Genomic DNA, 27022 nt, shown 5'->3' on the forward strand with positions numbered 1-27022 from the left:
GCTCGTCCTCTCGGCTCGGTCCGGGGCTGGCGCAGCCGCAGGTCGGGCGGGAACAGCGCGGGCAAGACGCGCGCTCCCTCCCTCCCTCCCTCACACACTCACACTCACACTCACACACACCGCACCGCACCGCACAACGCACACCTAACACCGGGACCGCGGGGCGGCACCTGGCTCAAGCCTGCGGCGGGGCCGTCACCCTCCCTCCCACCTGTGCCCGGCTCGGCCCGCACCCCCGAGGAAAAGCCTCCCCGGCCTGACTCCCCCGGCTCTGCTCGGATGTGTCCGCACCGGGCCCAGAGGCGAGACCCCGCTCCCCAGGCTGGAGAGGGACAAGCCCTGCCCCACCTCGCTCTGCCCCCCCCGCCTCCAGCCGGGCCCTTCGCCCCCAAGGCCAGCGGGCTCCCCCAGCCCAGAGGGGCTGCTGCCAGGATGGGGGAGAACAGAAGGTGGCTGGCTGCACCAAGGGCAAAAAATATATGGGGGGGAGGAAAGAAAAGGTAGGATATTTTTTTTCCTTCTCGGGGTTAAACAAAAAATGAGCCTGTTTTGATCAAAACACATCATGGGGATTCTCTTTCCTGTTCTTATGGCCCAGTCTGGTCCCGCAAGCTTCGTTTGTGGGTAACGGGGACCTTTAAGAATACCTGCGCAGGCCTAAGCCGTGAGCTCCATGCCAACCTTGGGCAAATACACAGCATGGATGCCGAGGCAGTGATGGATCAAGTACAATACCTGGAAACCAGGACATACTCTTTCTTTGGGAGACATTGCCCAAAGAACCTTGTCTTCTGTATAGATAAGCATCTGATGCGTACAGGCAGTCCTCGACTTACAACGTTTCAAGTTACAGTGCTTCGTACTTACAGTGTTTATAAATTGACACCCTGTTTCAACTTTCTGACCTCAGTTTCGACTTTATAACGCTTGAACTGATGCCACGCCATGCCAGCGAACAAGTTAACTGTGTCGCTCATCTCCCCAGAGAACAGCTGTCCAAACTTCCTTGGACACTTTCTTTAAGAAAAAAGACAAGACTCCAGAAAAACCTGCAGCCAAGACTCCAGCCAACAACCCTTCAAAAAGTTCAACCAAGAGCCCTTCAAAAAGTCCAGCAAAGTCACCTCAAAGAAATCCTTCCAAATCAATATGATTGCTATTTACAATAAAAATGCATTAATTATCATACATTCTTACGAGAAAATTGGTTCCGAGTTACAATGTTTTGACATAAGACATGGTTTTCAGGAACCAATTGTGTCATAAATCCGAGGACTGCCTGTATATATCATCATTTAGAGCAGCGGTTCCCAATCTCTGACAGATTGGGCACCAATTTAAAATGATACAATCTTAAATACATTTTTCAGTTCAGCCTTAAGTACCTTAAGCAAATTTTTGTCATATAATTATCCGTTAATGGGTACCACTGATAGGTTGTCTGTGTACCACTGGTTGTACCTGTACCACAGATTGGGAATCGCTGATTTAGAGAGTAAATATTTTTTTAACAAAAAAGAAGGCTCACACACGCTGTAGCACTAGTACAGTATTATCAGCAGGACTACTGGGATCTGCATATATCCATGTATTGAGACTGCAAATTTTAATGTAAGTGGCCTGGTATCTGTGGATTGTGTCACTTTAAAATAGAAAGCATTTGTGTGATCCCTAGCCTGTTTCACCCACTTCTGGAATGGAGTTGTTCCCAGAGCCAGTCAAACAACATTTTATCGTAAGCCAGAATCAGATTGGAAAGGTGGTGAGGCCAGGTTATAAGTGCAGTATGCATTAGGCAAGCTACTTATCCTAGGAATGAAAGCTACCAATCAATCACCCCGTGCAACAACCTGCAACCAGCTCTAACTGTTGTTATTATTATTTACGTTAGAGTAGTTCTTCAAATCTTTTAGGCTCTGTAAAGACAAAGGGAAAGATGCTGACCCTGCCCTACAGGGCTTACAAACCAAAGGACAACAAACAGGTATAATGAGAAAAGGGATGAGTGTGCTAGGTTAGGTTCTTTTTTCATTATTTTAATCAGTATCTTTGACTCATAGGTCTTGAGGAAGGACTGAGGATTAAGGATAGATCTGAGAGTGCAAGAGTAGCCTGGAAATTCTGGAAAAGCATTCTTTTTTTAGGGATGGGACTGACAACTGAGAAGAGATAACTGTTGTAGGAGCAGGTGAGTAGCACAGCCAGGGACAGAAATGGCTGAATATGAAAGGGACAAGAAGCATGGACAGAGCAGTCAGAAGAAGCAGAGATGCATGTGATTTTGAGGCCTAGATATTAAACCTACATGGATGAGTAGAGGGAGGAAGCTTCAGCGGGACCAATATTGCCATTGTCATCAATCCAAAACTTTGTGTTGGATCCACCTTTCTTACACCTTGCTCAAAGCAAATGCTGTCTTTGCTAAACATTGTTCAGCAAAGACCCTGATTTATAGAACCAAAAAATATGCTCCGTTCACATGAAAGGGAAAAAAAAGCGGTATTGCCAAATCTAAGTATTACAAAATTATTAGTCAGGTCTGAAAGATCATTAAATGGGCTTAAATGCCATGAAATTTAAAAATACCAGTAATAATAATGTTTAGCTGCTTGTTGTCACCTCCTTTCAGTCTTTGAAGGGGAACATTAGCAAGTTCTTTCCCACAACCATAAGCCCTACAAATTTATTTCTAAAAAAAGAAGGCTAAGATTCTCACATCTTCACATGTTGCGAGACTTGCAGTAAAATTGCTAAAAAACGTGTGGGAAAATAACTGAATGTACCATGTATGTACTCAAAAAGTAAATGATAGTATACAACAACATGGACTGAGGTTGTTCTTTCGGGCAAATCACTGATTCAGTTTTTGATTCATAAAGCTTGCTTGCCTTTTGTTTTTTAAAGACGATTCTATGACAGACAAAGCAGATGATGTTGCTTTAATTAAATCCCTTGGCTCTCTCTGGTTGCTCAGAGCAACACTGTAAGTCCCTGGAGAAGAATCTGAAATATTATATCAGGTTCATAAAAAAAAACAACAACAAAAAAAGATTTTCATGGCACATTGGAAGGTGATATCTAACAGGAAGTTCTTGGTGAATTGATGGCATTGTTCTGCACCTTTTCTTTATTTATTCTGCAGGCTTCATCTGTGCATAACTAAGAGATGTGTAAGGTTTTATTTATCAACCTGTATTTATTTTCTTAATACATGTTATTCCTGGGTGGATGAATAGTTCATATTCCTAATTTAAGATGACAGTCTTAAATGTCTTAAAGATGACACTTTTAAAGATAAACTGGTAAGGACAAAAAGCACAATACTCACAGGCAGTCCAAGGGAGGTGGGGTGAAGCTGACTCAAAAGTCACTTTTGTAACAAGAACAGCCCATGTGAGGAAAGAATGTTTAATGTCTACCTGAGAAATGACACAGTTGTGTTTGTGCCTTTTCAGGTAGCTTGCTATTGTGATACAGGTGGAACTCCCTCTGCGGATACTCCTATTCCAGTATAAAAGTGGCTTTTATGGCTTAGCTAATATCAGTGATATAAACTATATCCGAAAAAAAGCTCTTTTTATCCTGGAACAGAATTATCTACCTGGGCTTTTGTACTATTATAGCTATAGTGGTAAATGCCCATAGTATAACTTCCCATGCAGACAAGTCTTAAGTTATTCCAGCCGGTCACCTGGCTCCCTGTGGGCCACAGCATTGCCTATACCCTGGTTGCATGCTATGACCCCACTTCCCACAATATGGATGGTTACTTGTCAAGCAGCCTTACAGTTGTGCTTCCAAGTTTCTAGTATAGGAGTATCTTTCACAGGCTGCAATTCAGAGCTTTTAGAGCACTGTGATGTCACTCTAGCCTCTTTTCCCGCTAAAAGGAGGGCACTGAGGAATCTTACTCAAAGTTTTAATTTATCTTATATTGCTGGGGATCTTCTCCAGACCAGAGAATTGAAGTAGGCGCTTTCTCAACCTAAAACTGAAAGAGGAGAGGGGATGAAGTTTAAGTCTTTAGAAAAGGAAAACAGTTAAATTATGTGGTTGGAATTCCAGCCTTGCATACACACCATAGGATCGCACTAAAACAAGCATTTCTTTTCAAAGGGACAACCTAGCTTCAGTCCTCCAGCTTCACCACTCAGCACCTCTGCTTCCCCATGCAGGCTATACCTACAACGCTCAGACATTCCAGTCTTGGGATTCTCTGGAGTAGCAACTAATAATTGTGTCAAATGGACAGATGAGCACAGATGCCTTCTGCTTATTCTGCTTTCCCCTGCCCAGCCTACACCCAATGCAACTACATTTATTTGCATCTATCCTCTTTGATTGCTGCAGACAGTTTGCAGCAATTTAGCAAAGTGTAAACTTTCACATGGGCAGCAGCAGCTGCAGGACTGTGTCTTTCCTGATGGAAATGTGAATTCTGTAATTGGAGAACAGTACCTACCAAATAGGCTTGTTGTGTAGGCAAGATGATATTTCTGCTGATATTCTGCTTGAACATGTCTGATGTGGCAAACTCAGGCTTTTGAGTAGGAGTTATGTGTTGTTGTTAACTATTACTCATTCTCTTGCTTGTCCTTGCTCTGGATTTCATTGTTTTGGGTGTGGTTTATCTTAAGGTGAGAGTTATTTAATATACTGTGGTTTATTTTAAGGTGAAGAGGAGGAGAAGTTTCCTCTCTGTCCAGGATGCCATTAAATTTTTGGTGCAGAGATGCATTTTTTGTTACTGAGATTTTAGAAGGTGCCAGGTGGGAGCTGTCTCAGCTTAATCTACATTTTACATCTTTACTGGGGCAAAGCATCTCAATGACTGCTGTGAGTTTAATTAAGTAAAAACTGTATAGAGATCTTAGGATTCTGCCTGTTTTGTTCTGTAGATCTGTTAGGCTAGGGACAGAAATTGCACATAAACTGGTATAAATGTGTCACAACCCAAAGTTGTGAGTTTTTGTTTGTGTGTGCTTCGGTGTTGCTAAATTATGTTCCTGCTAAATTGCAGCTTCCTTGCATGGTGGAGTTCTCTGCTGCAGAAGAGAACCCTAGTGCAACGGAGAATTTCCCGCCAATTTGTAGCTTTCTTTGCATGGTGCATTTCTTTTGCATCTCAGAAATGCACGGTGCAAAGGAGTTCCCGCCATTTGTATGAAGATTCGTGCCATGTCATTGGCCGATTCTAATACATGCACACGTGGCGGCTAGTTATTGGCTTGCTAGCCGTATAAAGAGCTTGGGTGGTTTCTGCCCAAGTTGGAGAACTCCGAGGAGACCCCCGCAAGGGAAGACTCCACGAACACCAGGAGGAGGAGACTTCGCACTGTGTGAAGATCTCTAAGCGTTGCGGATCCTCACGGACCCAACGCATTTCTTAAGCAGGCAACAGAGGTCTAAACAGCCTCTGGCCTCTCCCCGTCGCCGAGCGCAATCCTAGATGTATCCCTTTCCTATATACTCAAGATCCGAACCCACGGAGCTTTAATAACTCCGGGGCCAGAGAGCCGAACCAAACCCACGGAGCTTCGACAACTCCGTGGGAAAGAAATTGCCGAACCCGCGGAGCCTTAACAACTCCGGGGCCAAAAAAACGAATTTGTCGTAGTCCTCCAACGAGGATTTAAGCGGAGCTGCACCTGGAAAACTGTCCAGCCTACACCGCGACCATCTTGGGTGTAAGTAAATAATCTTTAAATCAACCATTACGCCTCTGTGACTAATTCTAGCTCGTGCGTGCCTTGCCGCCATACGGTCTCCTCCAGCCCCACGTGCCCGGGCTGCTGGCCACAGCCCGCGTGCGCAAAGACGGGCCCGGCTTGCCCCCGGCCCGCACAAAATGATTGGAAACTGGCTCCAACGTGTAACACAACAGAAGTTCAGTGCACTTAAACTGCTTTCAAAATGGCCAAAACCGGTTTAAGATAAACTTGGATGGATGTAGTATCAGACTTAATTGATTTAAGTTAAATTGGTTTATTGAACTTCTGTCAAAGACCCCCTGCAGATTAAAGTTAACTCACTGTCTCCCAGCATACCTGGATGCTTTGCAGGGTGGGTTGGCTAGCCTTGGCCCAAGCTCATAGATTCATAGATGTAGGATCAGAAGGGACATTGTAGATCTCCTAGTCTGACCCCCTGCCATGGGCAGGAGAGAAAACTGGGTTCAGATGACCCCAGCCAGGTAAATGTCGAGCCTCCTCTTAAGGAGCCAGCACCACTTCCCTTAGAAGTTGGTTCCAGATCCTAGCCACCCTGACTGTGAAGTAGTGCCTTCTGATGTCCAGCCTGAACCTACTCTCTAGCAACTTATGGCCATTATTCCTTGTTACTGCGGGAGATGTTCGGGGGAACAGAGTCTCTCCCATTCCCCGCTGGTCCCCCTGCTAAGTTTATAGACAGCTACCAGGTCCCCTCTCAGCCTTCTCTTGCGAAGGCTGAACAGGTTCAGGTCCCGTAGCCTCTCCTCATAGGGTCTGCCCTGCTGTCCCTAGATCATGCGAGTGGCCCTCCTCTGGACCCTCTCGATGCTGTCCACATCCCTCCTGAAGTGTGACGCCCAGAACTGGATGCAGTACTCCAACTGCGGCCTGACCAGTGTTGCATAGAGGGGGAGGATCACCTCCTTGGCCCTGCTTGTGATGCATCTGTGGATGCAGGACAAGGTACGGTTAGCCTTAATGACCGTGTTCTCACATTGTCGGCCCATGTTCATCTTGGAGTCAATAATGACTCCAAGATCTCTTTTTACCTCCATGCTTTCGAGAAGGGAGTTCCCCAGCCTATAGGTATGCTGCTGGTTCCTACTGTCAGTATTGAATCCCATCCTATTTTCATTTGCCCACCCCTGTAAGCTGTTTGCTCTAGGCCGGCAGGAAAACATGTTCTAGCACCCTCAGGCTTCTGGCTTGGACCACTGTAGGCATGTGGCTGGATTTCTACAAAATGAATGTCTGTTCACTTGCTTATTGGTTCAATCTACCAGCTTAGACTAACTTGAAAAGATTGAATCAATTCAGCCTTGGGCTTTTTGACTGTCTGTACTTAGCCTTAGTGATGGCTGCAGCTGGCCACACATCCTCACCAAGATTTTGCTTGCTTGTTCCATTTTTTGATGGTTTTTTGTTTCCACTGTTGCGTGACTACTTTGATGACCCAAAAGTCAACTTCCTCCTGTTCTGCAATGTCATGAAGCTTCATCATCCCATTAGACATAAGACAAAGGTTGTAAAGCTCTATAAGAAAGGGACAATTATAAGACAATTTCCCAGGAATAAGATTTATATCCTATCCAAAAAGCCAGAAGAAATGAAAAAAAAAATCATACATAAATAAGGTATTGTCCTTTAGAGAAGTATCTTCTGTGAGATGTTCAATTCCCTCAGTAACTAGCTTGGTGTGGGAACCCTACTAGCCATCCCACAAGCTGCTCGGCTAGTAGCAATCCAAACATGGGGGCAGTGACAAAAGTACAGCATGAGCTTCCCTCAAAGAGGTACTGATGGAGTAGACCACGAGAAGGTTGCCACAATCTACCCTTCTCGGAATAGACCATGAAAAGGTTGCCACAATCTAGGTGGGACTTTCACAAAGCCAGGTAGGAAAAATTCAAAACTGATACAAACTCCATTGCTGAATCACTGCCGACCCATGGAATACACACAAGAATGTCTTTCACACTGCACTTTGTGATGTCATCCTTAGATATGCCAAGAATAGTATCCCCAGAGGGTAAAGGAAAAATTATATCTCTGGCTGGGATGATGAATGCCAACAGCTGTATGGAAGTTTCATCGCAGCTGAGCCAGAGCAAACCAACTATGATGCCATCTAGACAAAGTCAGAAAAAGCTGGATGAAAAGAAACATTGGAATCAATTAACTTCTTACTCTCCAGCCGGAAGGCTTGGCAGAGGATAAACCAGCTCACAGGAAAGAAAAAAAGTGTAAGGAAGTGTGAATTCAAAGCTGATGCCATTGCAGCTGAACTTTCATATAATGACTGCTACATCAAACCTGACAAGGAATTCACTAGCCACATAACAAAAGAAGTTAAACAGCTCTGGAAGACTCATGGTCCCAATGCTTATCTGCTTGGAGAATTCAGTACTGAAAAAATGAAGGCAGCCCTTAAGCTTTTAAAGACCAACAAATCACCAGGGCCTGATGCCATACATGCTGAATTTATCTGTAACTCTGGGGAGATGATGATCATTTGGCTTTGTGAATTCATCTTTAACTGCATCAAATACAACAAGATCTCTCACATTTGGAGAAAGGCCACAGTCGTTTTAGTCCTAAAACCTAACAAGCCCAAGGATGATGGACAGAGCTATAAATCTACCTCCCTCCCGTGCACTTTATTCAAGCTACTGGAACACCTCATTTATGCCCAAGTCTACCCCATAATTGATCCACAGCTGCCTAGGAAGCAGGCTAGTTTTAGACACAGAAGGTCAACAATGGAGCAGGTAACTCCGTACTCAAGACACTGAAGAGAACTTTGAGGCTGGTGAGACGGTCGGTGCTGTCCTGGTGGACCTCACTGCTGCATGCGACACTGTCTGGCTCCATGGCCTTTATTACAAGCTCCTTCAAATGATAACTGACAAAACTATCGTCAGCTTTATTATGATCATGCTTCAGAACCGCAGTTTCACTCTCAAGACCACTGACAGACATGAAAGCCACTCTAGGAGTCTAGAATAGCATCCCACAAGGCTCTGTACTTTCTCCACTGCTTTTCAATGTGTACATTGACAACCTGCCTGACAACTAGTCCAAGAAATATGGCTATGCCAATGATCTGGCTCTCACCAAAAGAAGCAAGCAATGGGAAGCCATTAAATCCACTTTTTCATCAGCCATGAACACCCTTGCTGACTACTTCCATAAATGGCATCTCCAGCTAAGCTTCGCTAAAACAGTGGCAACAGCCTTCCATAGCCAAGCGAAGGAAGAAATAAAAGTCAAGATTAGTGACCAACACTTGAACTTTGTTACACCATTACTTATTTAAGAGTCAAGCTGGACTGGACTTTTGCCTAGTGCCAGTATCTGGAAGGGGTCCAGGGTAAGGTTAATAGCAGAGAAGCTTTATCCTTTGCCTTGCTGGCACCACCCGGGGTGCAAGTTTCCAAACACTTTGCACCTCCACTTTGGCACTTGCATATGCGCCTGCTGAGTATTGTGCACTAGTAGGGGGCTGGAGCATGCACACTAAGTTAGTGGATTCCAGCCTTAACTTAATGTGTCATGAGGACTGTGCCCTGCAGGGCTAGACTGCTTTTAACCATCTCAGAACAGGTGTTGGAAGGTTTAAGGCAAGCATGCAGTCTTGGGGCCTCTCCAATAATGATGACTACAGCTGTCGTGCTCAAACTCAGACAGCTGACTACATCATCTATGAATGCCCTTATGTCTGGCCCTTGTTCGGGCACCCAAGGTCTTATTTACATTGACCACTCTACATGTGCTGGCTTTCTGGCCCTCACACTTCCAATATATCAGTGTAATGATGCTCACTTCATCATCAGCAACTGGCTGCCATGTAACTGTCTTGTGCCTTGGTTTGATTTTAACATGAAGGTGCACATGCTCCCAGCAGAAAACAACTGGGTGAAATAGTGACCCAGGAGAAGGATCAACTTATAGAGAAAATGTGACCACAAACAAACAGACAAGGAGAGAGTGTGGTGGAGGGAAATAGAGTAAGGATTTTAAAAAGTTATTTCTGATTTTGTATGGTTGGCATATTTGAAAATAGCTATAGCTTAGGGTATGTCTGCTCTGCTGATCATTCAGTGCACTGTAGAGATACCTGAGCTAGCTTGGATACTGGGACCATTCTAGCTCTGGGTAATTTACCCTGCTTCTCAGTACACAGCCTCATGCTACTGTATATAGACTTCTTCAGTAACCCAAGCTAGCTCATTTAGAGCAGGCTTCAGTATCTCTACAATACAGTACAGATATACTCTTAGGTCTCTGGAATAACTATTAGGTTTGCTTTGTCAAATCCAACTACAGTATTTATCATCTGTCACTGATAAAATCTGATGAGTTTTTCTGCTTGGACAGACCTATAGTTCATCTTGTCTCTAGCTTTAGCAAAAGACAAAAAACCTGGATGATAGATATATGGACTATTTACATGAACAATTGATGACCATCCTAAAATGTCATAAGGATGGGTGAGTTGTATTACATCTAACCTGTGTAACAGTTAGATATAACAGTAGAAGAAATTTTTATCTGTAGATGTCAAATCACCTTTTTATATTGTAGTTTTGTGCTATTTTTTGGTTTAATCAGGTCTGAAAGAAAAATCTGAGAGCCCCAAAACAATACTGTATTATAGAAAATGGCCTTTATATTTTAGTTATTTGCATGTAATTTATGCTTAGCACTTCTTCATAATAACCAACAGGCACTGGCCTATTACAGCACTATATGCAAGTAAACAAGTTCCTCTTAAATGGCCTGACCTCTATAATAACATTGGAAATGTAAAATATACTCCAAATGCAACAGTCTGCTAAATTACCTGTCATCGCCTCTCACTTTTGAGGTAACACAACCTTTCCTGTTTATTTCTATATGAAGATTCATGTCAGCTCTACAGCCAGTTTCAAATTAACTTGTTTGAGACAGAAATAATAAAAATTCCTTCTATTTTCCTCCGTTTACTTGTAACAAAAATGTACATGGGTAGGGGCAGGGGAGATGCCCCTTTTTAATAACATGGCAGTCTTGCTATAAACTTTTGAGGTGAAGTTTGGGTGACACCTAACCATTGAAATCAGGTTTTAATATAATAGGAAGCACTGTGAAATGGCTCCAAGTACTTGAGACTCAGGCATTTTCATGCCCTAATTGTATTTCATCCCAAATTTAATTTAATTTATTTTTAATGCCAGAAACCAGCCTCCAAAAATAGAAAAAATGAACTAGAATCAAAACCTACATTTATTCCTTAGACTATCTAAACACTTGAAGGAGAATTTTGCCAGAAAATCAGGTCATTTTAGAGCATGACCTAGAGGAAGTATACTAACTAGCAGGATTTGAAGCATGACTTTGCAGTTAAGAGTAGACTGCAGTTTAGAAATTATGTTTAACGCTTCTTCTTCTTCCTCTGTCCTTGTCATAAACTAGATGTTTTTCCAGAACCATGCAAAAGCAGTGGTTCTTTCTGCTGTCGCAGTGAGATCCTCCTTTGTACAAGTTTCACCAGGGAGTTGGCAAACAACTGTGTGCTCCATAGTCTGTACTTCACCACACTCACATATATTCATGTCATTAGAGTAGCCCCATTGAATCATGTTTGTTTTTGATCTTTCAGTTTGCGTGCATAGGCATTTCAGGCATCATGTTGGTTCATCTAGATCAGCCTCTCTGGGAAGGTACTCCTGGGTCCAGGTCCATTTCAGAGCACCTGATCTTTCCATAACATCAGTCACACCCTGTCAGCTGTCGTGTCCAACAGCGTAACACTGGTCACAAACTCCTCTTGCACCTTAAGTTGTTTAGATACTTCTGTGTGACCATACAACGGATGCCTGGGGTCTTCCATCTGCCTTGATCATTCTTTCTGGCTCACTACCTTTCTTCCAATATCAGGTGGTGCAATACCAGTTGGTAAGTACAGGGTGTCCTTTAGAGTTGGCTTTAGACATCATGTTATTTCATGGGAGCTGTCATTTAGAACTGATAAATGTTGCGGCATCAGATAATGCTTATATGCCTCCACCAAGGCTTACTACATGATAAGATGTCAAAGGATAATTATGTTTAATGCCATGTTGGGAGAAAGCGTCAAAATCTAACATGACTGACCTATTTTTCTGAAGTGAAATCCTGAGCGCACTGAGTCAGAAGAAATGTTGCCATTGATTTCACTAGAGGCAGCATTTTGCTTCAGTGATGAAGCACTCTAAGTGCAAATTGAACCTGATACTTATTTATGCTGTTCACTAACAGGGACTTAGGGACACTCTGCATCACAGAGTGATCTTCTGTGGGTAAAAGCTCTGGCAGCAGACAGTAGTCACCACAGGGAGTCTCCATCAGTGCACGCACATGGCTCTGGACACTGCACAGCTCCTGGGCTGGCTAGGGGCCAACTGTTAAAGGGGCCAAGGCAGGCAGTGAAAGCAGGGAACGTATACACATGCCGTCTGTGGTTTGCCAAGTGGCAGCAGAAGCTTTCTGTTGCTTGCAAAGCTGATGTCACTCTCTTGGCAGAAAATATGGGGTTCTGTGGCCCCAGGGGAACTATGAGTGTGCATCAACTCATAGTTTTGCCAGGAAAACTGTGTAGTGTGAGACCTTAATGTAAGTGAGGATCAGGCCTCAACAAAGGACTGCAGGGTTTGTCCTTTAAGCTGGAAAAGCAACAGGGAACAGACATTTGCATTTTCAAATGCGGGGGCAACAAATGGAACCTGCCAAACTATGAATGCAAGCTACACCCTCAGAGGTCTGCATACAAGCTGGCATTTGTATGTTTGTGTGGGCCTGTTCAGGGAAAACACAGGCTGAAGTGTTGCAGTGCCAGTATTTTAACATGGGAAGGCCATTAAAATTCCCCCTCCTGGCCTGTGTTAACTCTGTGTCCCAGTGGTGTACATGATGTAAAGAAGAGTTGAGGGCCTGGGGAATGTATTTATTTTTATTAATTTATTCACTGTTTATCCCATTTTAGCAAAAAGGTTTTTTTTTAATAAATATCAACAAAGGAAGGAGGCGATACTGTTTGCCAAACAATTTTAAGTTGTTTTTAATGGAAATGTTTACACTTTGTTCCTAAGAAATGAACTGGAACAAATTAATTTCTGCTGTAACTCCATTGATTTACACTAGCCCACAGGGTACAGAAAATTCAACTTGTGTAATTTGAAAAGGAAGTTTGGGAGGAACTAGAAGATCTCACAGAATGATTTGGGGATACCTCCTCTTGGGAAATAGTGAAAATGTCCAACTCTGGGTCCAGTCAGATATATTCTAAAGCTAAATCATGTCCTCTCCAGAAATACTTCAGAGGCTTGAAGGGATAAAAATGAATGCAGACAGATCAATCACTGTATAGAAAGGATGTGTTCCATGTTAAGGATGGAAGTAATTCCTATGATTCCTTCAGCGTGGTGATGGAATTTCAATGTAAGTTCCCTTCAGCACATCACTATTTTCAATCCATTCCATAATTAAAGTCTATCAAACTTGCCAAAGTTAAAATCTTCCAGGGAAAACTCACCATTGTTGGTGAGACCTGACAGTGTGCCTAGTTTCTCAGGGCCTGGAATTTCAAGGATTTCTTTGCTGAACTTCAAAAATGTCAATACAATTCAATGGCTTATCAAATTTAATCCAAAATATGAGGTTGAAAGTCAACAGTCTGACAGCATCTCTCAGTTTCACCATACCATGGAATCTCTAAGAGTTCCTATAAAACTCTTTATAGCATTTTATAGGAACTCTTAGAGATGTCATGGTATGGAAAAACTGAGAGATGCTATCAGACTGTTGACTTTCAACCTCATGTTTTTCAACGCATCTAGCGTGTGGGATGATACCTCACAACTTTAAACATCCTTTTGTGGCTTCCTTCATCTTTGAAATGGACTTTAAAATACTTTGACTGCTATGGTGATTGCTCAGCAGCTGTCAAGCTGTTTAATGAAAAGGCATATAAATTTTGTGGCTCTTCATGTTCATTGATTATAGAATATTTTCTTCCCAGGGAGAAAATGCTAGGCACTAAAGGGCTATTACATTTAGCAGAGAAAGGCATAACAAAAACAAACAGCTGGAAGCTTAATCTAGATACATTCAAATTAGAACATTTTAACAGATTAACCATTGGAATAAACTACTAAGTAAAGTGGTGGATTCTCCACTTTACGATGTTATCTGATCAAGAGTTGATATCGTCCTAGAAGATATGCTAGAGTCAAACATAAGTGATTCAAAATAGGAGTACTAGGGTCAAATATAATGGCTAGAATATAGAATAACACAGATGGAGTTAGATTAGCAGGTCAAAGGTTCTCTTACAGATGTGGAACCCTCCCCCCAACTCTAAGCTCAGAGCACCTGGCACGCAGAGTGCAGAGTGCATGCCCAGAAGAGCCAGCACATTAGTTGGACCCGGCTTGCCCAATGTCTGTATAGATTGGAAACTTTAGTGGGCTTTTTGGCGCTTTTATGTAATAGCTGATTCAATCAGCTTATATAAAAGCACCAAAAAGCCCCACTGAAGTGCCTGATCTATACAGACACTGCAGAGCTGGGTCAAACCAACATGCTGCCTCTTCCAATAAAGCGCTGTTGGATTTTTTTCCATGTCTGTCAGTGGCCATAGAATTTATCTTAAAAGAGTCTTTTTAAAAAACATTTCTAACTCTGAAACATACTGATTATAAAATGGATCATGTAAAATAGTTTAAGATAATGCTGACTTCTACCTTGAAAAATGAAGCTTCTGTTCATCAGCCTGAGCAGTAGCAGCAGTTAAACCTTCCCTTATGAATAAGAATCTTCTGGGTGCTTAGTGCTTCTGCTGAGAGAGACAGTCCATGTATTAGAAAATGAATAAATCATTGAATTCCACTTAAATCACCAAGCTGATTTTTATTATTACCTCTGTAAATACAAAATAGCTACTATATTTTGACCAAAGAAAGAAGAGTCAGTAAACAATACTTTTTTCAAGTATATTTAAATCTTCCTGTAACTCTTTGTTGCTCCCTTTAGAGTAATTCATGATACCATATTTTCCTGCATGCAACATGCACCTTCCTCCCCTTAAAAACAGCTGCTGGAAATTTAGGTGCATTTTATAGGCAAGGAGATATGATAACAGCAGTTTCTGCCACTTAGACTTCTGTAGCACAGAAGTAAAAATAATGCTGCACTTAATCCACAAGGAACAGAACAATGAGCAGGCTTGGCTTCCTAGCTGCTGCTACTCATAGAATTATAGAAATTTAGGGCTGGAAGAGACCTCAGGAAGTCACATACTCGGGGAGTCCAACCCCATCTTCAAAGCAGGACCAGCCCCAATTAGATCATCCTAGCCAAAGCTTTGTCTAGCTGGGTCTTAAAAACTTCCAAGGATGGAAATTCCACTACCACTCTTGGTAAGTTTTTCCTAATATCTAACCTAAACTTCTCTTACTGTAACTTGAGACCGTTGCTCCTTGTTCTGTCACCTGTCACCACTGAGAACAGTTTAGCTCCATCCCCTTTGGAACCAACTTTCAGATAGTTGAAAACGGTTATAAAATCCCCCTCAGTACTGGAAACAATTTTGTTTACTTTGGTCTGCCTTTCAAAAAACAAGGTAAGTATCTTATTCCAGGGCACATTATATGTCAGGAAATATAATATGGGCATGTCTGCATGAGACTCTTAATGCCTACTGGACTAATTCCACCGTGTATTAGCGCAGCTGGCAAAAACCGCACTAATGTGCTAATGCCCAGTAGATTAGTCTAATGAGCATTAAGTGTCACAAAAAAGCATTCATTTGTGTTAATGCACAGTAGTACTGATTACAGTGCATTAAGTTTAGTATCTGTAATGACAGGTACTAACTTTATGCACCATAATTAGAGCACATTAATGAACATGTAGACATGCCCTCTATTACCTTACTTTAGTCTTACTGGACTCTTATTAGTTCACAGAATATTTCATTTTCAGATTGCTCTATACAGGTGTCAGGGAAGTTCTGATCAAAATATAGGCAATTCTCACAATTTCCCTATGGGTGTTGTCATATATGGTGTTTTCTTAAAGTGCCAAGTTGCTGCATTCGGGAGAATCTCATTTTTTCATAAACAACCCCCCCCCCCCAAAATCCATTATGGTTGAAGAGGAAAGCTAGAAAACATGACTTGAGTGCCCTAGAGGGTAAAAAACCAGAGGGCAAAGAAAAGAACCTGAAAAACTTTGATTGTTAAAAAAACCCCACTCTGTGATGTTTTTAGCTAGGCTCATGATATTTGCAGCCCTATAACTCATAATTTCTGAAGACTTGGAAGTGTCAGCATTGCAACCAGCTTGCCCTTCCTGAATGACCAAGTTAGAGGGAGTCCACAGCCACATCCAAGCTAATGGAATTAAGTATGGGACAGATTAAGAATCGCTGCATCAAGGAAACCAGTGGCATAAGTTATAAATAATTTGATTAAGGCAATCAGGACTCGTAGTAGAGATGATATCTTTTATTAGACGAACAAGATTTTTGCAAGGTTTTTAGTTATTGGTCTAGACCAATGCAGCTACAACCTGGATACCTGACACATGGAAAATAATTTGATTTTAATTTGAATGAAAATCATAGAGAACAATAATTTCTAAGGGATGTAAACGCAACTATACATACAAAATGCCTGCCTGCAACTAACATTCTTTGGAATATGTGGGGAAACATTCCTCATAGTAATAAGTATAAAACATAACCAGTCATTATCAGGTCTCTCCCATAATAGACTAATATATTTTCAGATACAGGTTTATTCAAATCCTGTCATTAACCTTTCTGACATTTTAGCTCTTTTTCAAGGGAGACTGAGTCACCACTAACAATGAACAATATGATGCATCTTCCAATGCTCATTTCTTTTGACAAAACAGCCATTGAGCATTGATCAGTGGCCATTAGAAGCCTGTTAAAATGCATGTAAATTCTATGAGAACTCATTGTTTTTACAAAGATCACATGCAATTTGTTGCCAAGCAGCCTACACAAATATTTAAAGCCTGCCTCTTTCACCAGCATAGTTTAAAAACAAAACAAAACAAAAAACAAAAACAACAGGATTTTGTGCCATAAGGATAGAGAATTTAACCCCTCTCAGCACAGAGCCAATGGAAGGAAGGTGTATGAGAACAATGACAGAGTCAATCACTTCAGTTTACAGATGCTGCATAGGATTGTAAGCTATCCTTTCTGTAGCTGCAACCTAGTGAGGTTAGCAACTGTCACCCTTGTGTACAGCCGCTTTCTGAGAGAAGTGTCTTACCGAGCAGAACTGCTGAAGTGATGCACGAGATTGGATTAGAACCAAAGTTTTTCAACTCCCACCCTTTTTCATTCCCTTAGGTTAGTATTTCTCAATATTTTTGTTTGCTCAACCCCATATTTGAAAGCAAGACTTTTCTTGAGACTTTATAAAAGGCTTTATAAGAGTAAAAATGAGTGGTGATAATGACAAGTCTGTGTAATTGCTATGTGTACTTCAAGAAGCTGACAGAAATCTCTTTGAAGTGGAAGAGTACAGGAAGAGGGAAAGGTATCATCTCTGAACCAAGAGTTCTATTGTTTTGCATTTCAGGAAGAGGAGTGAATTTTTCCTTCTGTTAAGACTGTAATAATTTTTTCAGAATCTAACTTCCTTTCCCCTTACTACTAAGTTTGCCATTCATAACAATGCTAGTGGTCCTGACCCCCTGGTTTAGAAACACTGCTCTCATCCCAATTCAACAAGGCTCTGGCACAGATGCTTAAATGCTTTGCTGAATAGGGATCAAACTTAAGTGCTTTGCCGAATCCTGTCCTCAGACATTAGGCAAAGTTAAATCTAGTCAAATGGGAATACCAAGTCTTCAGTTTTTTGCTGTGGGAGCTGGAAAACACTCAGATTTTCTTTTATTCTTGGCAAACCTGTTTCCCCAATACTGAATAGTTTGCAGCCCAATAGTAAATACCTAATAGTTTAATAGTAAACAATGCTCTCAGTATCATAAAGCACAGGCCTGTTATCAAAAAGCAGAGAGACTATAAACATCAGCTCTAATCCCAGCCTCATTTTTTCAGAAGAACAGCTCTTCTTACAGTTTATACATCTGTGCGTGCAATTAGAGCACTCAAAAGGAATCATTTCCTAACTCAATGAAGGCTTGATGCCCTGGATCAATGAACCGAGAGTCTGAGTTCCAAGGAGACATTTACAGTCTATCCTCGGTCAGGATTATTAAGCTCCATGAGTGCTGTAACATGAAAATTTAGGAAGCCTCCCTGGCGAACATCTGCAGAAATCCTATATCCTGCTCAACTGAGACCTGTATTGTTAAGAGGGTGATTAACCAATTGCAAAGCAGCTTTATGAAAGCCTAATGACATCACAAGGCAGCTGTACTACATTAAGATTGATGCCACAGACCAGATTTAAAGCTAATAAACGATGACCTTAAGAACTTCTTGTATATGCCCAACTCTTATTGATGGGCTATATTAAATGCATAATCAGTCTTAATATTGTAATGATTCCTCTGAATGCATTCATCTGAATCCTCCCCATTTCTATTTCATATATGATTTGATAGGTTCTATTATTGCTTTATTTTTTATATCAGTCTTTAATGGTACACTTTCAGGTTGAAGTCATGTACTGTACAACCTCAGTGACCTAAAAGCATATACACACTGATAAGTATTTAACCCAGTTATAAAGCTAGTTCACCTACACTGGTTTCAAAACTAGTTAAGGCCATAGTGCAAATGTAGTTTAAAGTGACCTGTCCTATTGGACTAAGTGACTCTTGAGGTCCCTTCCAAGAATATGTGTCCATGAATTTTGCTCGACCTACTTTAAAATTGATCAGAAAATGTCCTTAACATAGAAATAAGCTTGTTATCTAAAATGGGGACATGTTCCTATAAAATCTGTTAATTATATTCTGTTTGAAAAAAATCTCATTTATCCACACTGGTCCTCTCCCTTGCATCTCTGGAACATATTTTAACAACAATCCAACAAGGACTTCCTGTCCTTGCAATGGCAGGATATTGACAGTCTCCCAGTGGCATAGCTAATTCATTCTGGCCCTGGGTTTGGTGGGGGGAATGGTAGGCTGACCACTGTAGAACAGGGAAGGGAGGTCCTACCTGCCTGGGGCAAAGGGTCCCAGCAGATTTTGACACCCCGCTAGTCACTTGACGCTAGTGCCACACTCGCCTTGTCCTAGTACCACTACTCGCCCTGTCCTAGTACCACTACTACAGTCCTGCTGCTTTACCTGTGGTAAGTTCAAGGGTTTTTTTCCATACTTTGAGCAATGTGGTTGGTAGCTGTGCACGCAGGTTTTTCCTGAAGTTCTTAAGAACAGGTTAGACAGATATTTGTCTAGAATGACTTAGATGGCGATGATCCTGTCTTGAACAGAGGTTTGGACTAGATGACCTCTTAAAGTCCCTTCTACCCTTACTTGCCTACAATTTAATGATTTACACTGTTTTAATAACCCAACACCCTGTAAAGCCTTAAGTTTCTAAAACTGAAAAAATGTTATAGATTTATCTCATTTTTCACTATGTCAGTTGATTTCTACCTGTTTGCATTTCCTTCACTTAGGACAACAATAATAAACTAGCAATCAATTTCATTTTTATTTCCAATTAATCTTACTTTTGGATTCTCAGGCATTAGCAAAATGCTACAATGTCTGTGTTGCAAACATGATGATAAAATATTTATATCCCTATAGAAGACCTGAAAGCAACTGAAATAAAATTATCCTGAACATATTCCTGTTAACACAAGGTTTAGGCCAGAGAGACCTAATGTGAAGACAATGTAGCATGGTGGGAAGGGCATTCACCTGCAGAGGAAGGAGATCTGGGTCTACTCCCTGCTCCAATAAGTGTTCAAGTCTGTATATAAATGTTTCACAAGTGAGAGCCCAACTCATAGTATAGAAAGAGTTGTCATCGCTCTCTGCATCTCAATAATTCTTAAAATTTTAGAGCTAAGGTACCTCTCATTAGACATAAGATACCCCTCTGAAAGTGCCAGCTCTTAATTTACACTCATTTTTGACTGCAGAAGAATATTAGAACAACTCTTCTGTTGAAAAGAATTCTGCTGTGAAGAACTTAGAAAGCAGGTCTGAATGTTTTTGACACTATGGATTCCTATTTGAAATAGCTGGGTTTTTCCTGTGAATCATATGGATGCTTGCACACACTAAAAGTGCTAACATTATGCACAGTACTCCACTACACCCTTAAAAGTATCCCATGATGGCACCTCAGAGTTCACCCTGGTTGAGAATCGTTGCTGTAGCTTAGTGCAAATGTCATTGTTCCCTGCACAGTGGGACAGCTTCAGTAGGAGAGACTGAGGTCATGCTTGTATGGAAGATTTACCATGCTTCAGAGCTCTGTCTTCAGGAATACTGTGCAGCTCTGCACAGGCTGCTTCTTAAACCAGAAGCAGTGTGGTCATATCTGCCGGCTGCTATAGGTTGGCTAGTTAGCAAATGGTGGGTTCATTACTGTTGTGTATGTGCTGTGTGTGGCTGCACTGCTTCTGGTTTGGCCAGCCACCCATCCAGAGCAGTGCAGCGTGCCTGAGGTTGCCATTCATGAGAAAGTTACATTTATTAATGAAAATATGGCCAGAGATCTCTCATTTTAGAGCCTTTTGCAGCCTGGTGGTGAGAGCGCTTGTGAGGGAGACATGGATTCAAAACCTCTTTGTCAGGGGATAGAACCAAAACTGGGTCACCTCCTGGTCAAGTCCCTTAATTGCTTTGTGTCACGGAAAACTGTCTTTTGAAGGGAAGCTGTCTCTCAGATCCCCCCAGAAAGAAGCCTTTGCCTGGTCTCCCTTCTGAAGGACCCTCTGAAGCCAGCCCTGGCATGGCTTCACAAGGTACACGTTCCTAGCTTTAAGACCTTAGCTTTTCTTTGTCCCTGGCTTCCCCAGCTATCCGTGACACCCCACCTCCAGGAACTCCTCCTTTGGTCAGCTCCGGGGAAGAGGGTCCGCATGCCCATGTCTCAAACAGCACAGCAAAAGCCTGTTCCAAGCCAGCAGTTTTTACTGTGCCACTCCCGGTCCCCCGTCCTCCTTTGGACTCCTGCTGCCTTCTCTTCAGCTTTCTCAGAGCCTCTCTCCTTCTCCTCCTGCAGTCAGCAACATTGACCACAAAACTGTTACAAAACTGCAGTAGTTAACCCAGGGACTAAATGCTCACCTGACAAAATGCAACATGATGTTATCAAGAACCAATCAGAGAGAAGTCTCCAGAGCCTGCTGCCAGGCGCAGACTTCTATCTTCTCCTGGGATGAAAAGGGCATCTAGATGACCTACTTTGGGAAGTTTCACAGAAACTATTTAGAGCAAAACCTAAGGTGTTTCCCACAAGAACTCCCCGCCAAAACGTAACCTCTTTGGGCTTTTAGGCCAGGTATAGACAGTGCGATGTTACTGGTGTAAGTGGTCAGAAACCGGTCTAAACCCATAACAGAAGTTCAGCACACATAGATTGGTTTAAAAATGACAGAAGCCAGTCTAAGATGGGCAGCTTGCATGCCCTCCCCCCCACCAAAGGGTGAATGTGTGTCCTGTTCACTACCGAGTTTTTGAATGTCTGTATCTAGTGCTAGAGAAAAGCCCCTCACTTCCTCCACCTCTTTTTGGCTGTATTGGTGAGAAAGGGTGAGCACAAGAGCCTGACTCCAGGACAGAGTTCAGGGATGAGACCCCCCGAGTTGAGGGAGATACTTCCTTCCAGCTCAGGGTTCATTGCCTGAACAGCAGAGTTGAAAACAAACTCCTCTCCTCAACATTTGCTATCAACTGGCCACAGTGAATCCCTGATCAGCATCTACTGGCCTCCTTGGGCCTCACTCTGAGGTATCTAACTCACCCTGTGCATTGAAGAGGGATCCTCGGTGGATTCCACAAAAACAGTGATTCTCAGCCAGGGGGTTGGGGCATTTTGGGATGCGGTCAGATCCTTTGAAGGTTGCCTTGAGTTGTGAGAAGATAAGCGAGAGATAAGCAGATAAGCTAAGCAGATAAGCCTGGCTCAAGCTTATCCCTGCCTGGATGATCCATCACCCTTACTGTCCAGCCCCCGTGTAAGAGGTAAGCACTGTAATATATAAATTAGTTTTGCAAACTGGAGCTATGGAGGCCTGCCTCAAGTCCAGTGAAGGCTGCTTCAAGTCTAAAAAACCTGAGAACTGTATTAAACATTAAGGGCTGCAACACATAGCACTGCAATACCCAAGTCCTTCTGTGGATCTAGGCCAAAGTGTTGGCAGGATTTGTTCCTATATTTGGATATACTTTGGGGTAGTCCTTTAAGACAAAAAGTTTAATCTAATGTTATTGCTTTGGGTACAAGTCCCTCTCATATTGGAAAAATCACAGAGCTTTCATCTGTTAACAGAAGGCAAATTATTTTACCTATTTTTAAATATACACTTCAAGCACAGAGACATAGAGAGCACATTCAGCACCTGGGGCAGAGAGCAGGTATGCCAACCACTGTAGAAAGGGTTGTGGGGATGAGGGGAAAGGAAGTCTTACCTGCCTGGGCTTTCTGTATACTGAAAGCAACTGATACTGCTGCCATTACTACTGATCTAGCAGCATCGGCTTGGGAAGTAGCAACTCCATGATGTGGCCTCCCTGGGAGCTGTGTCTGGTGCCCTGTTTGCTCCCTGTCATCCAAATATGCTATCGGGTGCAGGTCTGTGCCTGCTGTGACACAGCCTCCTTTGGGGAACAACATCCTGCTCACCCTCCACCTCCCATATACACCGCTGGATGTGGGAGTGTGCTGCCTGGATCCTGCTGTGGCAAAGACTCCTATGGGGGAGATTCTGGCACCACCTCATAGCTGGTGCCCAGGGCTGATGCCCAGCTTCTCCCCCGAGTTATGCTACTGTTCAAACAGTAGAGTGCCAAACAACCGCACTCCAGGCACCCACATATCTAATAGCACATTGCCACACATAGGCAGGCAGACAGGAGAGCAGCTCTCCACTGTAACTTATGGCAGTTTTTGAAGTGCCATGAGTTACAACAATCCATCAGACCCAACAGAATTTCACTGCTAGGCCCAGGGGGATGGGGGAACCCAGCTACTGGTGGCAAGCCTCTCAGGGGCTCCAGTTCACCCCACCCTTCAGTGCCTGCTGAAAAACACCTAGACTGAACTCCCTCTGTTCCCTTTTCCTCCTCCCATTCTGAAAGCAGCACCAGGTCTGGGAGGTGGTGCAGACATAAGTTACTGAAGACACTGTGTTTTGGAGCATCTTCATCTGAACCCTCATTGCATGAGGGTTCAGATTTTTGTGGGATCAGGCACTTTTAAAGCACTCTACAGCTGTGCACTTCTGGTTGGTCACGGCTGTAGAGTGCTTTCAGGGGCCAGATCGGGTGAAAACTGTCACTTCTGTCTGTGCCTACATTGTTTCTGCAGTGTAGTCTCTTTCCTTCTCTTAAGTTATTACAAAGAGTCCCAGATCCTTTCTGATCAGGAAATCACTTGTTATTTGTTATTTACAAAGTACCTTTGTGAATCCCCTTACATTTTAACAAAGTACTTTAAAATGCAATCTGTGGTATGGATGAGGTTCCCAAAGTGTGGCCTATGAGCAAAATACAGCCCCTTCGATGAAGCTTGCCACCCAGGACTGCCCTTTGGAGGCAAAATGTCAGGAACCCTGTTTTAATCACTTTAAAAGGGGAAGCAGCAAGGCATCAGCTCTTACACTGTCACTCTTGCCTCCAAATACTTCTGAACAATACAAATGCATTAAAAACTGGTATTTGCTATACTTGCAGCACTACAGAGGCACAGCGCACTACAGAGGGAATAGTTACATAATACAGCTACCCATCAATCACGTGTTTTCATAACTGCACAGTACAGTTGTTTGGGGTTATGTTGTATTGAATGTATCTGAGCTAGACTATAAGCTCCTTGAACCAGAGAGCAGTGGTATAACTGGGGCAGGGAAATCAGGGCATCCTTCTGTCAAGCCACTGATCTGAGGAGGGCGGAGGTGAAAAAAAAAAAACAACACACATGCCACTTCAGCCACCTGATCACTCTGGTGGTTCAGTAGCAGCTACAAATTACCACTGCCCCTATGTGTGGCAGTTGTCTCAGGTACCTGGCCACATCCTTATGCCTCTGCTAGAGAGTCTGGGACAAATTCTCTGTTGCTATAAATGGATGGCACTTCTTTGGCTTTAACAATGACTCACCTATTGATACCAACAGAGAACTTGGCCCTTTTATTGACTTGCAGTCATAGTCACATGTATCCTGATACAGCTCTATAAACATAAGTAATAATATATGCCTGTAACTTCTATTTGCTTATATGGGGAAGAGGAAAATTAAAGTGGAAAGTACAATTTGCTTTACCATAGCTAGGGTCTCTCAGAGCTCTCATGATGTCAGCTGATGTCAATATATTGACACATGCTTAAAAATGGCAAAGACTTCATGACCTCACTGAACTGAGGCCATAGACTCCTAGACAAAAAAAGTTTAAAACATTTCTCATAGCATTTTTCTAGATTGAAATAGCTATAATAATTCAGGCCATAACACTTAATCAATAAATAGGGACCCAGGCCAACAGAAACTTCCATGACTAGCTCTTTTTCGTGTAGGAAAACAGGGGCATAGGAGTTGCTATACTGAATCAGACCCAAGGTCCACCTAATACTAGCCTGTCTCTGACAGTGGCCATTATGAGAGGCATCAGAAAACAATGCAACAGCTTTGCACTATCAGATGTGGGATAAATAGCCCTGCATGTTAAAAGGTCTCCTAATCCCTTGAAGTAGAGACTGGAGCAGACCCTGAAGCACAAGATGAAATAGCTCTTCCATGTCAGTTCTTAGCATTAATTGCTGTATCTCTACATAGTTTCCCTATCCATAAGGTCCTATCCTTCTTTGAATCCTGATAATTTCTTAGTCCATGGGGCATCCTATATGATGAGTTTTCCAGGCCAGCTGTATACTGAAAGAGAAGGGGGTCCCTTTTGTCATTTATTTAAATTACCACCTTTCATTTTTCAGCAAAATGACTCCTTGTTCCTGTGTTCTGAGATGGGGAAACAGAAGCTCCTGTTTTATTACATTACTTATTTTAATATACCTTTATTATGTGCCATTGATCTTGTAAACTGGTCTGGATAGCCAGATATCTGTACCTTCACCAGGAATAGTGAAGGCAACTTGTGGGTTCTGTCATGAAGGAAATCTGGCTTTAAGATCCATGACTTTTTACCAAAAGTTTGTCACACATCATTAGACTTCTCTATATTCCTCAAGGTGAGCATTCACAATGAGCATCAAAGAAAACAAGGGACCTAATTCAGCAAAAAATCCACCTGTCGGAGCCATAGGTAGAAGGTACCTATGGTGTGTAGAAAATACTCCTGGATTACTTGAATGAAATGCAGATTCCACCACCCTCTCCCTAATGCCATGCCAGCCAATTCCACCCATTCAGAATACTGAATGAGCATGCTCAGAATTTGCCTTGGCTTAAACTGCTGTACTTATAGGTACTGCTGCCCTCTCCTGGCTGGTGCATGCATATGTGTATTTATCAGATGACCTTATCTCGACCAGCTGTGGGAAATCTTTGCAAACTTTTACATGCACTACATTATGAATTATATGAGTAGCACAGCAACCGAGAGGTGTACTAGGTACTTAGCAAACAGAAAAGAGGCCTGGTTCCTTGCTTACAGCCTGGGTGAGCATTCACAAGTAATTACAAAGGTAAAAAAAGGCAAGTCAACTTTCAGAAATTAGCCTTTACAGTGTTTCTTTAAATTAAAAAGGGGCCTAAGTCAACACCCCGAGACCAAATAATTTTGTGGGAGCCTGGGCACAAGCTGAGGGCAACAGAAGAGACATGCTGCTGCATTCAAAGCCTGGAATCTTTCAGTGAAGAACACATGTAATAGAAGGGCTTTTTCACTTGTTAGAAGTCTTAATTTGGTGAAGGTGTAAAGCATTTCCCCACTCCTGCAGTTAACCTGAAACCTCTAACACATGCACGGCCAGGCTCCTCTCTGTGGAAAACTAATCATATGTTCAGAGCTGCAAAGTTCCAGAGAGACTTTGGGGGAAAAAATTGGAGTACAGTCCTGTCCTTGCTTTGCACACCAGGTCAAAGTACAAGTAAAACTCCTGTTCTTACTTTATAACTCCTAGCACTGCTGTACTTAACTAAACAAGGCCTGAGTAATGAAGAACTGAGCCCCATGTATGTATTTCCTTCTGTTTTGTCCTCTCTTCTTCAGTGCTTCTTCAAATCTCTCCCTATTCCAAATCCTTTTAGGGTTTTCAGGATGATTGGTTTTGTGGCAATGCTGCACACCTGTGAAACAACAGACCTCCTTTTGCTCACTCAGCTAACTATCAGTACTCCATACTCTGCCTCTATACACAAGGGGTCAGAGCTGTGCCCCAGGTACCACCTAGGGGAGTACAAAAAAGAGACATGAGAACAATTTCTTAACTGGTACTAAATTCCTCAATCGAGTCCTGTGTTCCAGAATAGCTGAGGAGAGAGAAACAGGTAGCAAAAGATAATGCAGAAGCAAGGGGAGCTAATGTAGTTGAGAGTGGTCAGGCAAGTTAGGGGGCAAGGGAAAGAAAGACCCCTAATGGGGAACATTTCTTCCATCAAACAATAGGACAGACTCTGAAATAGAAAATTCAGCATTCAATTAACATCCATTTCCTTCTTAAGTGACTACATAACTGAAGGACAAAAAGGAAAATAACCTTCTTAATAATTATTACAACACACTCATTCCCTTTTCTACTTCACAAAAATCCAATTTATTAAGCAGCAATATTTGAGATTATACCCACCAAGCTAATTCTCAAAGGAAGCCTCACCATCTAGGTGTATTTTTCATTTTACAGTTAACTCTGAACTCCACCAAAGGTGTTTTCTCATAATGTTAAACTCAGTGCCTGACAATTATTATCCAGCTTCATTTGGTGCCAGAACTGCATTCAGTGGTAGGGTAATAAATCCTTTCATGCTGTTTAATAAAACAAGAAAATGTGTTGCTCACACTTGGATGCTAGACTTTATTATACAAACACAGCTAAAAAAATAAATGGAGTATTTCCTGTTTAGAAGTGCCTACAAGTCACATGATGTTGATTTTCTCCAGGTGCTGCAGTTCTAAATGAAAATTGCACTGAAGTTATTC

General features: G+C 42.4%; 1 protein-coding gene and 1 long non-coding RNA gene across 2 annotated transcripts in view; one reads left to right on the top strand and one right to left on the bottom strand.

The window, feature by feature from the left end:
• Positions 1–14558, bottom strand: part of CLMN (calmin) — a 141608-nt gene extending 127050 nt beyond the window's left edge. Inside the window, exon 1 of the mRNA XM_019481630.2 lies at positions 14474–14558. Within this exon, the coding sequence (XP_019337175.1) occupies positions 14474–14498 (25 nt within the window). The 5' untranslated portion in view covers positions 14499–14558. The remainder of the gene's footprint in view (positions 1–14473) is intronic.
• Positions 30–5711, top strand: LOC132248826 (uncharacterized). Its single transcript, XR_009460261.1, has 2 exons — positions 30–500; positions 911–5711. It is a non-coding gene; the product is annotated as an uncharacterized LOC132248826 (long non-coding RNA).
• Positions 14559–27022: the final 12464 nt, after the last annotated feature.

Source organism: Alligator mississippiensis, chromosome 2 (genome assembly GCF_030867095.1).
Source record: "Alligator mississippiensis isolate rAllMis1 chromosome 2, rAllMis1, whole genome shotgun sequence".
Lineage (NCBI taxonomy): Eukaryota > Metazoa > Chordata > Crocodylia > Alligatoridae > Alligator > Alligator mississippiensis.